This window comes from Cupressus sempervirens, chromosome 1 (genome assembly GCF_028749045.1).
Source record: "Cupressus sempervirens isolate cs-2001-9-10 chromosome 1, ASM2874904v1, whole genome shotgun sequence".
In the NCBI taxonomy this organism is placed as follows: domain Eukaryota; kingdom Viridiplantae; phylum Streptophyta; class Pinopsida; order Cupressales; family Cupressaceae; genus Cupressus; species Cupressus sempervirens.
Window position 1 is genome coordinate 22,009,742 of NC_143118.1, and position 17,565 is coordinate 22,027,306.

Sequence of the window (17,565 nt, forward strand, 5' to 3'; positions counted from 1 at the left end):
CGATCCATTAGCCAAGGTGTCCCTTATTGATTTTTTTTGAATCTTTGATTCACACTCAACTTGGAAGAAGCCTTTTGCAGATTTTGGACTTTCACCTCTTGCCCTTCCTCTTCTTGCCTCCTGAGACTTTCCTTCAATTGATATATTATTCTGCTTTATTGCTCCATTTTTTTGTGCTCCCAATCTTTTTGTCATTTCTCTGCATTTTTCCGCTCCATCGTCTCTCTCTCTCTCTCTCTCTCTCTCTCAGATTGATATTTAATTATATTCTTATTTTAAATTTTTGGGTCTTCAGGCTGGTACACAATCACGATTCCATTAGTATTATGTTTTATGCTATATTTCTTGTTTTGTGCATTTCATATGCTCTGAGGCTATACTTTATTTTGTTTCAAATATTAAGCCTATGTTCATGTTATGTCAGTTATCTGAATAGATGCCTTGTTGTGCTATGTGGAAAACAGACCGGATTTGTTAATTCACTTACGTTTGCACAGTCTGGACGATTTCTTATTGCTGGAGTTGGGCAGGTATGCTTTTTATTTTTATACGCAATCTGAGTTCAGTATGATTCAAAACCATTGTATTTTTTATTTTCAGCTTATATTGAAGGTTTTTATTTGTTGTTTCTATGGTGGGCAACAACAGCTCAAGGTTGAATTCTTGTCTGTTTTTGTTCTAACTTCTAATATTCAACAATCTAGAAGAATGCCAAAATTTCTAACATACATGCATTGACATTGCATTTTTTTGGTAGGAGCATTCTTCTTTAATGATAAACGTGGTCTTGCATTTATGTGGTTGCGCCTAATACTTCCTATTCTCCTACTGCTGAAACATTGATTTATAAGGGGTAGTCTATTTGTTTAATTGCTAGATTAAATGTGCATCATGCCTCTATCTCCCTAGCTCAAGGTTTCTTTTCTGATAAAGATTCATGTACCCATATACCTTGTATCTTGATTTACCATTTCATTAAGCTCAAGTATTGGATGACCGTGAATGATAAATAACCTTTTTTGTGAACACAAATTCATAATTGTTTGCACAACTTGTTATTTGGTATTTTTATGAACCTTTCTCAATTGATTAAAATTTTGAATGCAATGTTGGACCATTTTTATACCTTTCTTGAGCAACAGCAACACTAGATATCTTATGGACATGCAGATATCCAAGGTAAATGCAAGTCGACCTACACGTTTAGGTGAACATGTGATGTCTGTCCCTTTTGGGATTTACTTGGATTAAGCCCAAAAATAAAAAATCAACTTCAAGATGAGAATGCATAATGCTCAGTGACATAAACTTGTAATAAAGTTGCCCACTCTAAAGATCCTAATTGGAATTATTTTTGGTTTAGGATCTGCACTTGTCAATAGTCACTAGAAACTTATATTACTACAATAAATATTAATAATCCATAATAGCTTTTAATTACATAAATCCATATTAATATCTAATTCCACATCAATTTCATTTTGAGCAATTATATTCCAATATTTAATCATATTAGGAATGTATTAGGAATAGCTTGCATACTGCAATCCCAAGGATAATTGTTTTTGTATTCTGAGAGCATGCGCGGAGCTCACATCCATCCATCCCAGGTGGCCTACTTGATAAGACTCTCAAGCCCAAGGGCACTCAATGCCCTTGGTCCATATGTATGACAAGCGTAAGGTCTCCTCCATCCCTCAGTCCACCCTGGAGGTTGCTGTCCTTGTTCTGACTTGGGGGCATGCAACTCGCCTCAACCCATGAGAATGGCTCCAACCATCTTAGAGTGGCATACTTGATGGGGCCTCAAACTTAGGGGCACTTAATGCCTCTGGCCTACAAGCATAACAGTCATCTTGGTGGGCATGCTTGGGTCTCATGAACTTCAAAATATGTTCCTAAAGGAAATTTCTTTATCATTGCCAGCAAAATATCTCTTGATGAATTAATAGATTTATTCTCAAACAGATGTAACAAGTACACACACACACACTCACACACCCCTATGCACGCACGCACACACACAAGTTGCTGCTCTCTATTTGTATTTCCAAATTGATGTCTGTGATGATTGATTGAATGAATTCCTTTGATTTGTTGATTTGAGGTATTGGTGGATGATGATCTAAGATTGTTGATTTAGTAAAGTGATGGTTGATTGCTGGATTGTTTTTATCTTATTCACAAGATGAAGTGATGATTGATGATGATTTGATTGACCTAACTGATTGTTTGTTTGCTTGATTTCTTTAGGGATTGTTGATTGATGGATGAATGGAGGATTTGTTTTGTTGGATTTTGGAGTGATGATTGAACATTGAATGCTTGAAACGATTTCTCATTTATACTTCATTGGTGAAAGAGTCACCTCCTTTCATAAGAATTGGGTCACAACCCTTCTTTGTGCCTTTTGATAATAGTACCAAAAGTATCTAATAGAAAACTGACCTAGCTATTTATCCAAGGTTAGAAGATTGTATTTGGGGCTTGGTAAGTGCGCTGAACCCTACACCTGTTAACGATGCAATTCAAAAAGAACTTAATGTAGTCATCATGCTTACGAAGGACAAGAACTGTACAAAGACTCAAAATCTCCTAAGCCTTTTAGTTTTTATAAAGACAAATGAAAAAACCATTGATGCCTTACAAAGAAAGGAAAGAGTCTATGAAAAACAAATTGTGTTTTAAGTGCAAGGAAGAAAGGGAATAGGATATATTTGTAAAAGACAATGCGAAGACCAAAATTTGTATTTTAGCTACCAATAACAATTGATACTAGGCATGTGTGGAAAGGAAAGTCGAGCATGCTATATGGAAGCATTATCTGGCAAAGTAGTATAGAAAGGAGGGAAAGAAAACCCTAGCAAATGAAGATGGGGTGAAGAAGGGAAGATCATGGGAACTTAGCCACCATCTCACAAGCTTCCAGATCTTGGGTAGTGGGGCATTCTACAACTTGATCAACAAAGACTTAGTTGCAAAATTGAAATTGGAGATTAAGGACTTCAATGGTTTTACAATGGGTCAATTTACCAAGATAATTCCCTGAGTAGAAATTACTCCAGGGAAACACCCTAGCGAAGAGGATTTCCATGCAACATTAGATGCCAGTGAGAGATTGGGCACTCGGATACGCTCCTTGGGATGCTTCATTTTTGACCTTCCAAATTTGGAGATATTTTTCCAACATAATGGAGTAGTAGTCACTTTGAGAGGGTTACTTGATAGATCACCAAAAGTAGTCTCATCTCAAATGAAGAAGAGTGGTTTTTTAACCACTAGGGTTGTCCAAAAAGGTCGACCTGCGAATACCCAATACAACCACTAGACTTATAGAAGACACATGAGTCAGTTAAACCATGTTGCGAATCTAGTGAGGGATGTTGGCCTATTGCTAATTTAGCCGATAGGCTATTTGTGGGAACTTTGTTCCCAGAAATTAAATTTTTGACGAAAAAGTTGTCAGTTTGGCCGAAAAATTGTAAATCTTTCCCATTAATTATTATCGACCAGTTTTTATCTCACTCCACTTTTAACTCTTGTTTTGATATTTATTAGTTGTTATATCCACTTTTAAATATTGTTTTTCTTTTTCTATATATTTCAAAAAAAAAACTATTACTTGTGATCTCATATTAGTTCATGTTGTGATCTCTATTTATTTAATTTTTGATTCTCAAAATTGATTTTGGTTTTAGCTTTTAAATTATTTTATTTTGTTCTAATGATCGAACATTGAATGCTTGAAACAATTTCTCATTTATACTTCATTGGTGAAAGAGTCACCTCCTTTCATAAGAATTGGGTCACAACCCTTCTTTGTGCCTTTTGATAATAGTACCAAAAGTATCTCATAGAAGACTGACCTAGCTATTTGTCCAAAGTTAAAAGATTGTATTCGAAGCTTGGTAAGTGCACTTAAGCCTACACCTGTTAACTATGCTATTCAAAAAGAACTTAATGTAGTCATCATGCTTACAAAGGACAAGAACCATACAAAGACTCAAAATCTCCTAAACCTTTTAGTTTTTATAAAGACAAATGGAAAAAACATTGATGCCTTACAAAGAAAGGAAAGAGTCTATGAAAAACAAATTGTGTTTTAAGTGCAAGGAAGAAAGGGAAGTAGGATATATTTGTAAAAGACAATGAGAAGATCAAAATTTGTGTTTAGCTACCAATAAGAATCGATACTAGGCACATGTGTGGAAAGGAAAGTCAAGCATGCTATATGGAAGCATTATCTGGCAAAGTAACATAGAAAGGAGGGAAAGAAGACCCTAGCAAATGAAGATGGGGTGAAGAAGGGAAGATCATGGGAACTTAGCCACCATCTCACAAGCCTCCAGATCTTGGATAGTGGGGCATTCTACAACCTGATCAATAAAGATTTAGTTGCAAAATTGAAATTGGAGATAAGGACTTCAATGATTTTACAATGGGTCAACTTACCAAGATAATTCCCTGACTAGAAATTACCCCAGGAAAACACCCCATCAAAGAGGATTTCCGTGTAACATTAGATGCCAATGACAGATTGGGTACTCGGATACACTCCTTGGGATGTTTCATTTTTGACCTTCCAAATTTGGAGATTTGTTTCCAACATAATGGAGTAGTAGTTACCCAAAGTAGTCTCATCTCAAAGGAAGAAGAGTGGTTTGTTAACCACTAGGGTTGTACCAAAAGATCGACCTGTGTATATCTGATACAACCACTAGACTTATAAAAGACACATAAGTCAATCAAACCATGTCGCGAATCCAGTGAGGGATGTTGGCCTATTGCTAATTTAGCTGATAGGTTATTTGTGGGAACTTTGTTCCCAGAAATTAAATTTTTGACTAAAAAGTTGTCAGTTTAGCCGAAAAATTGTAGATATTTCCCGTTAATTATTTACCGACCAGTTTTTATCTCACTCCAATTTTTACTCTTGTTTAGATATCTATTAGTTGTTGTATCCACTTTTAAATATCATTTTTCTTTTTCTATATATTTAAAAAAAAAAATTACTTGTGATCTCACATTAGCTCATGTTGTGATCTCTATGTATTTAACTTTTGATTTTCAAAATTGATTTCGGTTTTAGCTTTTAAATTATTTTATTTTGTTTTTTATATTAGTTTATTTTTTTCTTTAAATATTATTTTTAAGTTTCTATAATTTATTTAGTCAATAAAATATTTGTTAGAGATGTTGCTATTTTTTCATATTATTTTTTTGTATTCCTTTTATTAATTTTTCATAATAGATTTTTTGAAGGGGTTTTTTTAAATGATTTTTTTTCATATTTGATAAATTGAATTTAAATAAATAATATTTATTAATCTATTTAAAAGATTTTTAATAAATATTATGTTATTTAAATTGAAAATTATTAATAATCTAATTTGTTCACAGAAGATTATATTTTAAATCTCCATTTTTAACTATTGTTTTTCTTTTCCTATTTATTTTAAAAATAATTACTTGTGATCTCCACATTAGCTCATGTTGTGATCTCTATTTATTTAGCTTTTGATTTTTAAAATTGATTTTGATTTTAGTTTTTAAATTATATTTATATTAGTGTAGTTTTTTTAGTTTCTATATTTTATTTAGTCAATAGAATATTTGTTAGAGATGTTAGTTTTTCATATTATTATTTTTTTATTTCTCTTATTAATTTTTCATAATAGATTTTTTGATTTTTTTTAATTTTAATTTTTTTTCATATTTGATTACAAAAAATTTATCGGTTAATTATTATTATTTGTGGTTAAAGATTTTTTATTATTAGTTAAGCTTGAGTAGATTTGAACCCAAAACCTCCCAATTAAGAGGCTCACAATTTACCGTTATGTTGTAGGCTCTTGCCTTCATATTTGATAAATTGAATTTAAATAAATAATAATTATTTATCTATTTAAAAGATTTTAGTAAAATGTTATGTTATTTAAATTAAAAATTATTAATAATCTAATTTGTTCACGTAAGATTGTGTTTTAAAAAATAATTTTATTATTGAGCACCTATCAAATTATCGTTGCAAGCACATGTATGCAATTGCTAGTAATCCCCCTCCCAACATTGCTCATTGCGACCTGCAAGGATTCAAACTTGTGACCAAGTTCTGATATCACTTGTTAACTGCTAGGGGTGCCGTTGCACCAAGTGATCGACTTGTCAATGCCTGATACAAACTACTAGACTTATTGAAGACACATGAGGTTGTTAAACCATGTCGCAAATCCAGTGAGGGACTATTAACATGGTTTGTGCAATGTATGACTATTAACAAGACTTTTTCCCAAGGGAAGATAGTTCACATTGATATCCAACCCATGTAAAAAGAACATAGGAAGGTATTTGGTGATATTCCTCTAGGACTACCCCCAAAGAGAGGATTTGAACCTTTTGCATCCATCCTGGTGCTAGTTGAGAAAGTCAATGGCACTATGAAGATGTGCATAAATAAAAGGGTGTTAAATCATCACTATGAAGATGGCACTATGATCATCACCTTGATTAATAAATCATCAACATACAATATCAGAATTACCATATCATTTTTATCTCTTTTATAATACAAGTTTGAATCGGCTTCATTCTTGGAGAATCCTAAGCCGGTGAGATATTTATCAATTATTTCATACCAGGCCCTGGGAGCTTGTTTAAGCCCATAAAGAGCTTTCTTGAGCTTGCAAACAAAAGCGTTAGGATCATGAGTTTCAAATCCTTCCGGTTGCTCTAGATAGACTTCTTCTTAAATCTTTCCATTTAGGAATGTTGTTTTTACATCCATCTGATGTACCTTCCATCCCTTTGATGCGACAATTGCTAAGACTGCTCTTACGGAGGTATATTTGGCAATATGAGCAAAGGTTTCTTCATAATCAATCCCTTCTTTCTGAGAAAATCCTCTGGCTACAAATATGACTTTATACTTCTCAATACTACTGTTAACAACATGCTTTATTCTAAATATCCACTTAGAAGAAACAACAGGTTTTCCTTTAGGTTTTGGAACAATTTCCCAAACATTATTTTTTATGATAGATTGGTATTCTTCTGTCATAGCTTCTTTCCAAGCTATTTGTTTAATAGCATCAAAGGGATTGGTTGGCTTTGTTTTGGATAAGTCACTCATGTTAGCTGTATAACCAGAGAATCTTTTAGGTCTTTTGCTTTCTCTGACTGTTTCGGAAGGTGCAACAAAGTCTTGGGCTGCTTCAATTGTTTTAATGGCCCAAAGTGGTCTTTTCTTTGAATTTTCTTTAAGGTTCATATTTTGAATTTCATCTTTGATTTCTTCTAAGTTCTCCCTCTGGGACCCAAAGTCACTATTTCTTTCAAAAATAGATAAAGAAGAAGGTTCATCAGAACTTATGACTCTTTTGAATGCAAGATCTTCGTCAAAGATTACATCTCTGCTAAGTTCAATAGTTTTTTGTCCAGGTATGAAAATCCTATATGCGTTAGAAGTTTCACTATACCCTACAAAAATACCTTTCCTCCCAGAGGGTTCTAACTTGGTTCTATTTTCTTTTGGAATATGGATATATACAGGACGTCCAAAAATTCTAAGAGGACTTATATTGGGTTTTACTTTAGTAAATACTTTTTCAGAGATTTTATCTTAAAGATAGGAGTGAGGGCTTTTGTTTTGCAGTACAAGAGGCTTCTGCCCAAAGATAGTATTCTAGATTTTGGTCAAAAATCATAGCCCTAGCAGCTTCTATAATTGTCCTATTCTTTCTTTCTGCTACCCTGTTTTGCTCTGGTTTATAAGGAACAATGTACTCCCTCTTAATTCTTGATTCGTTACAAAACTTTTAAACAAGTCTGAGGTATATTCTCCTCCGTTATCAGTTCTAAGGGTTTTAATTTTATGTCCTGAAATTTTTTTAGTTAATGCTTTGAATTCTTTAAATCTTTGTAGGATTTTTTCTAATTCCTTGCATTTTAAAAAGTAAATCCATGTTTTCCTAGAGAAGTCATATATGAACAAGATATAATACCAAAATTCTCCAAGAGAAGGAATAGACATAGGTCCATATAAATTGGAATGAATTAATTCTAGTACATTATTTGTTTTTGTAGTACTATCATGAACGGGACTTCTAGTGCTTTTACCCAGAGCACGCCCTTTGCAAATACTAGGATGGTCTTTATTTAATTTGGGTAATCCAGTAACCATCTTCTCCATAGTTGATAAGGTTTTAAAATTTAGATGCCCTAATCTTCTGTGCCATATTTCATTTGTATCTATAGCTTCATGGACTAGGGCTTGAGTGGATTGACTAGATTCTGTATTTAATTAATACAAATATTCTTTTCTTTGACCAATTAACTTTGCTTTTTTGATAGAAGAGTTCTTAGCCCAAGTTAATACTTTGCCATCTATGAATGCAACATTATGTCCATCATCTTCAAGTGCTGTAATTGAGATTAGGTTTCTTTTAATCCCTGGTACATAGAGTACACCTTTAAGAAGAAGAGTATTTCTTGATTTTAGTTTCAAAGTACAATTTCCAATTCCTTCAACGGGGTGTGCTGAGTTATCACCAATGTTAGCTTCACTATTAACCTTCTCTGATAAAAAATCTAGAGTTTCTTTGTATCTCGTTATATGTCTAGAAGATCCACTATCAATTACCCATGCTTTATTTGAAATTTCATTTGATAGAGAGGAATACAAAACACGGTTCTCAGGATCATTAGTATCTTCTTCTTTAGTGACATATGTACAATTTGCCTGTTGTTTGGAACTTTCAAGACAATTAGATCTATAGTGTCCAAATTTTTCGCATTTGAAACTCTTTATTTTAGATAGATCTTTCTTGGGCTTCACATTTTTTTGATTTCCCTTTTTCTTCTTGAAATGCTTCTTCTTGCCCTTATAAGAGTTTGTATTAAGAACGTAAAGTTCTTCATCTTCTACTTTTGGTTTCCCTCTTTTCTTTAGTTTTCTAGATTCCTCTTGAAGACAACTATTCTTGAGTTTGTTAAAGTCCAGAAGCTGATTTCTCGCACTTATTCTTTGTGCGAATGTCTCCCATGAATCTGGCAATCCACGTATAGCCATAAGTATTAATTTTGTGTCACTAATGATGGTTCCTATGCTTGATAGTTCATCTCTAATGCCGGCAACTCTTAGGAAATAAGAATTTATCGATTCTCCTTTCTTTATTTGAATGTGATTTAGTTGCCTTTTTAGTGCAAGAACCCTGGTTGCATTTTTTATTTCATATGCATTTTGTAATACGTTCATCATATCAAAGGTAGTTTGATGTTTTGTAAGCATAGGTACAATATCATTTTTAACTCCATCCAAGATGATTTGAATAGCTTTTCTATTTTATTTTCGCCATATAGATTTGTGAGGTTCAACTGGGGGTTGTTTGGATGCTCCGTCAACGAATTGTTTAACATTGTTCTCTTCAAGAATCATCAAGATTCTGAATTTCCAGGCTTCAAAGTGTTCTTTTCCATCAAACTTGTCCTCAAGTCTGATTGTGTATGCCACTGAAGATAGGAGAAAGCTACTAAATATATATGAAGTTTGATAACTGAGTTTTGCAGAGCCCTAGAACCGATAACTTGGCTCTGATACCATGTAAAGTTTCTGCTAATTCTTTGTTCTTTGGATCAGACTATTAGTTCAGTCTTGAATTGCTGAGAATGGTCTTCTAAATATTATGAATATTCAGATTGTTGAGGAATTTAACACTTATCCTAAATGCAGATCCAGTACTCTACAATCGATCTTGATTGAATTAGAATATCTCTGATTTAGAATACGCTGGATGTAAAATGCTTGGAGGAGCAGACTGCTGTAACTGTGTGCCATATAAACTGCATTTACAACCTACTATATATCCTTTCTAAAGGATATGTCCCTTAGAGGGACATAACGTTTCCTAAATGAGAACTAATCAAACTCCTTCCTAGTCGGCGATTCATGAAGATATAATTAATAGCACTTAACAAACTAATTGTTAGTTTGGTTAAACATTATAATCTTGTTTCCTAAGAAGTCTCTGGCCCTTAGAGTCCTATATAAAATGCTAATTTAGAGATATATTATATTGAGAAGAACATTTATGGTATGTACTATCAGACCTGTAGGTGATCAGGTTAACATTATTAACACTTCGGTTTGGAGTGTGATCATCTGGTGTGTGTGCACAAGACACATAAAGCCCCATGACTCTGGAAGCAGCTTGCACACTGTACTGGTTGCATTTGTGCAAACTATGCTCCACTGTGAAAAGATCAGAAATGTGAAAGAAAATGGAAAAAGTTGAGCTTCTCTGCAATGACAGTCATTACAGAACTCTATTGAAGATCAAGACCAGATTGAGTATTGAGATTTCCAGTATTTAGCATGTTTTCAATAACTTTGATAATACTCCCAGAAGGAGCCTTATCCATTGCCTTCTTTGCCTTATTTATATCTTGAAGAACAAACTCAAAACTTGTATCCTTCATCTCCCGCAGAAGTTGCGCCCTAACCTTGAATAACCATTCATGGAGCTTCTCCTTTACCAACTGTGTCGATTCCTATAATGGCATTATGTTTGAGATAGTGTATCTTAACCTGCGCAATTCCTCAGCACAAATTTCAACTTGAAGTTGTAACTGGTCTGGAGTATGTAGAGAAGAGGCAAGGAATTCAGGACATGATAGATATCCAAAGATTTTTCTTGAAATTTAGTGATATTCTGCTGGCTGCAAAGTACCCTATAAACTTGACTCCCTTTTGTACTACATCTTTCTATAAGTTCCTGAGCCTTCTTCAAAGAAGAATATAGTTCTTCAAATACCCTGACAACTGATCCCGTCAAAGCTGTCTTTGAGTCCTTAACATCATCCAGCAGAGGCTTCAAAAGCTTCAATCGTTCAACCAGACATTGGCAATTTGTATGATCTGCCCCAGTCTTTCCATTCAGCGTCACAATTTCATGAATTGCTTGATAAATGTCAGCAAATAAAACATGTAGAGTATCCATAGGCCTTACACTGTCACCTTGTACATAATGATGATCTGCAATGTTTTGAGCAGAAGGAAATCATAGCATTGCCATGTCATAAAGACCACAGTCTCTGAAAAACAGCATCCCCCTGGGCTTCAAAATCAATAAGCATTCTTTTATGACATGTGACATTCTCTTCAAAGGTACTGAAGACACAGTGAATATCTGTCACTGTGTCACGAAGTCCAATCCACCGGTGCAGTATAGCCAACTGGGAAATGTTCCAATAGAGAAGTCACAACAGAATGGTTTGATGATGTGCTTCAGACATTCCAATTGCAGCAACCACCATTTCTTGAGCTCTCTCTAGAGTAACCATGATACAGTCACATGCATAGACAATTCAACCACTATTTTGCCTCATAATCCTCTGTTTTTGCAACTTTGGAGATTGACCGTAAGAGCTGGAGCTCGGCATTGGAGTTGCATGCATTTTTTTTGAACTTAAGAAAGAGCCCGATCCTCTGCTTATCTCAGCTATTCCAAAGCCTTTATAAACTGCCGGGAGAAAATATAACTTTGGGCATTCTTGTCGGGCTTTTCTTTGAAACTCACTAGCCACCCAATAATATCTACATCATAAATGAACCAAGGATTATAAGAAAGAAGTGTTTCTCCTACTTCCCAATTTTCTTTGCATAGTCGATCATAGGGCTATTCATAATGGACTCCAACATTTGTCAATTAAATGCCATAAAATTTGTCCATTGCATCATATTTATGGATCTCATTTTTAGTTGTGATTCTAGAATAATTTTGCTAAAACAGTGACCTTGAAACAAATCAAGCATGGGGTAACTTGATCACGAATTCTGCCAACAATGGATCAACGATGTATTATGAATCCAATATTCAAAACAATGCAAATAGCCCAATCACGCCTGTATAACAGTTATAACCATACAAGAGGTCACGATTTCTGATCATCTATGGGAATGTATGAGTATCCACTCAAAGTAAGCAAGAATGGTTTACAATATCAATTGGCTAATTTTTGTTATTGGACGTTCATTTGATGGGAAGTGGGAATGTGTGCCGATATTATATTGCTTCTAATGTATAATTAATAATGAAGATTCCAATAAGCTTAATCTACCATTCCATCATGGAGGGGAGTGTACATATAGGGATTGTAAGTAGTATAAGATCCATTTGAGAGTGGTAACCCTGAGTGGGGCAGGGAGGTTGAATGGTGGCTGTCACTTTCTCGCTCTTGGGCTTGATGGATAGGTTCCATGTGCCCTGTACGATCTCCCATGGTGCTTCATAATGAGGATGGGTTCTTTGAAAAAGCCTTAAGGAAATCTCGTGTACATTAGGATTATATAATAATGATTAGAATTTTCTTTGGAACATTGTTGAACTATGTGTTTGTTTAGCTATTGATAACTAACTTGGTGCGGGCTTTAAACCAAGGTATTAATCCAGACCTCGTTTAGGGGTCCTAGTGAAAATTAAGTGAAGTTCTAATAGGGAACATTATGCTCTCCCTCTCCCTCTCTATCTCCCTTTTCCCCTTCTCTCTTTCTATCTCTCTCTCTACATCTATCTATTTGTCTCTCTTTTCCTCTCTCGCTCTATCTGCATCTACTTCTAGACATGTCTTAGTCTCTTTGCCCATTCATCTCTCCTCTCATCTCTTTCTCTCCCTCTCTAGCTTCCTCTTCCTCAACCTCTGTATCTCTCTCTCTCTCTCTCATGGACATCAAAAACGTATGTCAAAAATAGACCAAAATTTTCCCCATTTCACCTTCCACTTTTCTTTGGCGTACCCATCACACACCAATAGCAATTACTGGTTAGTACCAATGCCAGAAAAAAAAAAGGGCAGAGATCACTGGGATCGAACAACCTTAAGACATTTTCACTGCCTAACTCTGATGTGAGATGGCAATACATACCAAATTGTCTCAAAAAACAGGATAATTTTTTTCCATGTTGTGCATTGTGGTGCTAGAAATCAACTCATGCATCTCAGACAAGACATAGAACTGCTTGTACCAAATTAAGTAGTCTATCATTAATTTGCAAACATTTCACCGTCGAACCATTTTTTTTTGTAGAATCTTTTGGAAGTTTTATGCTACACTGACAATTTTACCATAAAATTTGTAATTCTGAAAACACTGCGGTTGAGTTCAATATTTCCTGAGCTCTTTAATACGTGTCTACTAATTACACAGATGCTGAAATCAATATACATTAAGGTTGAGTTTATCCTGTTAAACATTTGTAAGTATTACTGTACAGAAGCTTCATTTTAACCAATGATAGAAATGCTTGCAATTGCCTTGTGCATCTGCACAAAGGTTCAATTAATGTTCTGCATTCAGCTACCGTGTCTGATTTTGAAGATAAGTTTCTATCAGATTATATGCTGGAAAGAATTGTTGCTGGCTTTTAACCAAGGTTGCTGACTGATTTGTGGGTCAATTCAATAGAAATAAAAATAAAATTTAATAACTAAATAAAGAAATACTAACACAGATCAATAAAATATTAAAAGTAACACTACAAGAAATTTGAAACGGCGAAGAGGTCAAAGGATTTCAGATCTAGAAATAAGGCCTAAAAACCACCCTTCCATTGACGGACATATACTCCTCTGTTACGCATTACTATTTTGTGTTTCAGTTTTACTGCACGAAACTTCTTCTTATGCTTAAATTGCTTTAATGTGTGCCATTCTTCCTGGCTGGTTACTGTTCACTAATTCATTGTCCTTAAGTTGTTGCACTGTTTCGAAAGGAGAGTTTAATCATGTCTTACAGACTCAAATAATAAGCTTAAAAAGGCGAACCTTGAGACATGCATTCATTCATGTTGTGACTTATGGCAAAGAGGATACATAATTCTCTGCGAAGTTCTGCATACAATATATAAGTGTTTTTATTAGGGTTCTAGGTTACTTCCAATAGTTTCATGCTTCCCAATCGCTTTATATGATTCTACCTTTATATGCTAATTTAACCGCATTTCTATTGGGACATCTTTCATTGCAACTTGTTTTTTGTAATTAGTGCAAGGGAGTAGTACTCATGGCTGTGCAAAGATTTGGGATGGAAGATTGTCACAAAGTGTTAAGTGAATGCCGCCTTTGTCAAGGCTCTTTAAGCAATGATGTTGGGGTGATATTAGAGTTGATGCAAAACTCCATTAATGGATCTTAAATATATCTTTATATATGTATTACTGATACTCTAAGATGTATGTGGGCATGTTTTGGAAGAGGGTAGCCAGCTCATCTCACATGTTAATTTTGTAGTAGAATTTATAGGTAGTCTAAGGCCATCACTCTATTATCAAATTTATATTCTGTTCTCCTTTTTTTCTTAATGTTGAGTATATTTTGTTGTTACAATACTTGGAGGATTCCACTCCAGTATTGCGTTTGGTCTATCATTTTGTACATTTTTTAGATATATCATATCTGTTTATCATTGAATATTTTGCTTAAATAGAAACTGTAAGATCGTAATTCCAATGCAGCATTCACCTGAGTTTTTGGTTCTGCAGCTTTTTGTCTCCATTCCTCTAAAATTGCCTGCACCAGACCCTGCATGGAATTATCCGAACTCTGTACATTTCAAGCTTTGGCATTATCGGTGGTCACAAGCATAATTATGACTGATTTTTTTGATTTATCTATGCTCATCATACCTACTTAAATGCTTACCTTGTTATAAAAGACTGCATTGCACTATTGTTAATTAGTTCATGGCTTGATTTTTTTGGTGATACTATATCCAATACATTTAACAAGTTAATACATATCCAAACTAAATGTACTGGATATGGTGTTACATGTCTTTGGGAAAGGGAGGGCTCTGGTTTCAATAAATCCTATTTGCTCCTATACTTTTGCTTCCTTGCTTGTTGATTTATAGCTACAAACCAATGCTAAATGTACAATTTTTCACATTCATCTGCATATCTTTTCATTTTGAATTCTGTACGGATTCCTTCATATATTACAATTCAAGTTGTTTTATCGATCATTAAAATCAACAGTTAGAGCAAGCACTAATTATCTAATTGGAAATTTCTTAAACAGGAGCCTCGGTTAGGTAGATGGGGTCGCATTCAAGCTGCTCGCAACGGTGTTGCTTTGTACCCTATAGATATTTCATGATGAGCATGAGGAGAAAATTGGAATTATCGTATCATATCTTTGTTGCTTCTCTCAGTGATATGCCTGGTATGTACGTTAGTGTATAGGAGAACTTGGTGCATGTTTTGGGAAATCCTTTATAGCAACACATTCTCCTGATTTGTCAATGTTTGCTTTATGTCTAAGGTGGTCTGCCACATTTCAAGTTTCAAGCACCAAGATCGTTCTGACCCCTAACTGTGGCTGACCAGAATATTTTATTCGGGAATATATCAAATGTATTTTTAGGAAGTTGGCTTGGCATGAGACGTAGTGCAGAGAGAATTTTCTAATTTTGTCCTCTCAATCTATGCATTCTTTTATTTGTTGTAAAGCCAATGTAATTTTGTAGTAGATATGAAAAAAATTGCTTAATGATTTAATCTTTTTAATACACCTCTAGAAGTTGCCTTCTTGAGGTCAATTTTGAGAAACCTGAATCTACATCAGGTGCCATGCAAATTCGCCAGATTTTATCAAATTTTAGGCTATATCTAAATGGGCCTCGCAAAATAATTTTACATAGAAGGTGAATTGTATGGCCTATCAGTGCATGTCTCATTATTTAGTGGAGTTGGATTCTATTGAACATTATGTATTTTGGCATTTCTCATATTTAACTTTTCTGTAATACAGAAAATGTGCTCGATCTTTACTTGTATCATAAAAAATTATGTCATCAAATTGTCAAACAAGGTGACTGACACATGAGGTTGGTAGTACAAAATTACATTAAAGTCGCAAAAAATTAAAGAATGGATTTCACAACATAAAAATGCAATGTGCTGTAACATATAACTCACGAAACCATAATCAGGAGCTGGTGATAAATTGAATGGCTGTATGTTACTGCATGTGTGGCACCTTTTATGCTGAAATCAATCGTTGTATTATTTTTGGCATTTTAACGTTATGGTGTTATATAATGTGTAATGTAGATCAAAGTTAAATATGTAGTTCTTTGTCAGCTGAAGACCACATTGGACTGCACGGATGGCATCCTTTTCAAGTTTATATCAATTGGTGTCAATTTTCATTGTAACTATATGTTTTATACTTTTTGCAATTTAGATTAATGTTAAATTTGGAGTTCAAGTGCAGTAAAATAAGCAATGGGCACTGTATGGCACACATGCAAGGAGTTACAATTCACCGTGGCTATTAGAGAATACAATGAGTGCCGGTCACGACAATAACCAATAGTATTCCACATTACACAAAGAAGCGAAGTTCCACTCAGTGGTAGAGAATTGCACATATCAGAATATTGTATGTGGGGTGAACTTTATGATTTTACATTTTGAGCTTATTTGCATGCTATTTCCATAGCTATACATTTGAAGATTGACAACATTAGTTGGCTTTTGATTTGCATGCTTTTATGCAAAGTCTTGTTGAGTCTATTGGTGCAAAAACAGTGACAATCACTTAAAATCATTGTTGTTGATGTGTAAGGGCATGACATAATTTGCTTCATCAAATTGTAAATGATGACACGCACACACAAAAACTAGGCAAGGTTAGTTTCTCCATTCATCAAACCTTGAGATGAATAGATTTAAAGGCCTGGAGCAAAGATGAAGGATGACAATAATCCAAATTGTTTGACCTAGGATGATGAAATAATGTTAATATCATATTCTTTGAATGATACAGAAAGTGAAAAATGAATTGATACTTTGCCAATTGTGGATGGTAGAGAACTTGTGCTCTTGTAAGAGGTCAAAAGTTCAAATCTGGAGTGGGGAGGGGTTGTACACCTTATATTAAAAGCATTAATATAAGCACAATAAGAATAGCAATCGACCAAACAGTACTATCCTAGGGTGATGAAATAATGTTTTTGATTAACTAAAACAGGGTTTGAAGGGATCTTGAAACCTTGTACAAGCCTAAAGTTTTCAATGAGTGCATAAACAAAAGGTACAATAAATAAATGCAGAACTAGTCACCCCCCAATCTAAGGGTAACCATGGTGACAAAAAGCCAGTCACCAGCCAAAAGAGAAGATCCAGCTAGGAGGCAGGGCCAGATACATCACGATTTGCCCTTTGATTTAGAGCCTCCCTTGCATGATCGAAGATTCATTTTTAAGGAGCAGATGGCCTAGTTTTCTTTCTTTTTACTGCATTCTAACTATCCTCCACCTTAGTTGCTTCAGCAATCCGATCTCCAGAAGAAACAGAACAATGGAACCCAAGAGAATTCGAGAAAACAACAATCTCCCTAGAAGAACCCAAAGCCAGTTGGCCCCCCACTGAAATAGGAGGAAAGTCCAAAACAGGGGCGGGGCCAAGAGAGGGAACAGGGTCCTGGCCCCCAATAGGACCACGAGGAACAACAAACTCCTTCACCGAAGAATCATCTGCAAGGGAGACATCCGTAGACAAGGGTAGA

General features: G+C 34.7%; 1 protein-coding gene across 1 annotated transcript in view; it reads left to right on the top strand.

Moving 5' to 3' along the window:
- The window catches only part of LOC149575968 (U3 snoRNP-associated protein-like EMB2271), a 33,702-nt gene extending 18,006 nt beyond the window's left edge, over nucleotides 1-15,696 (top strand). The window contains exons 6-8 of the mRNA XM_089816108.1: nucleotides 465-530; nucleotides 15,073-15,216; nucleotides 15,316-15,696. Coding sequence (XP_089672234.1) covers nucleotides 465-530; nucleotides 15,073-15,150 — 144 coding nt within the window. The 3' untranslated portion in view covers nucleotides 15,151-15,216; nucleotides 15,316-15,696. The remainder of the gene's footprint in view (nucleotides 1-464; nucleotides 531-15,072; nucleotides 15,217-15,315) is intronic.
- The last annotated feature ends 1,869 nt before the right edge of the window (nucleotides 15,697-17,565 follow it).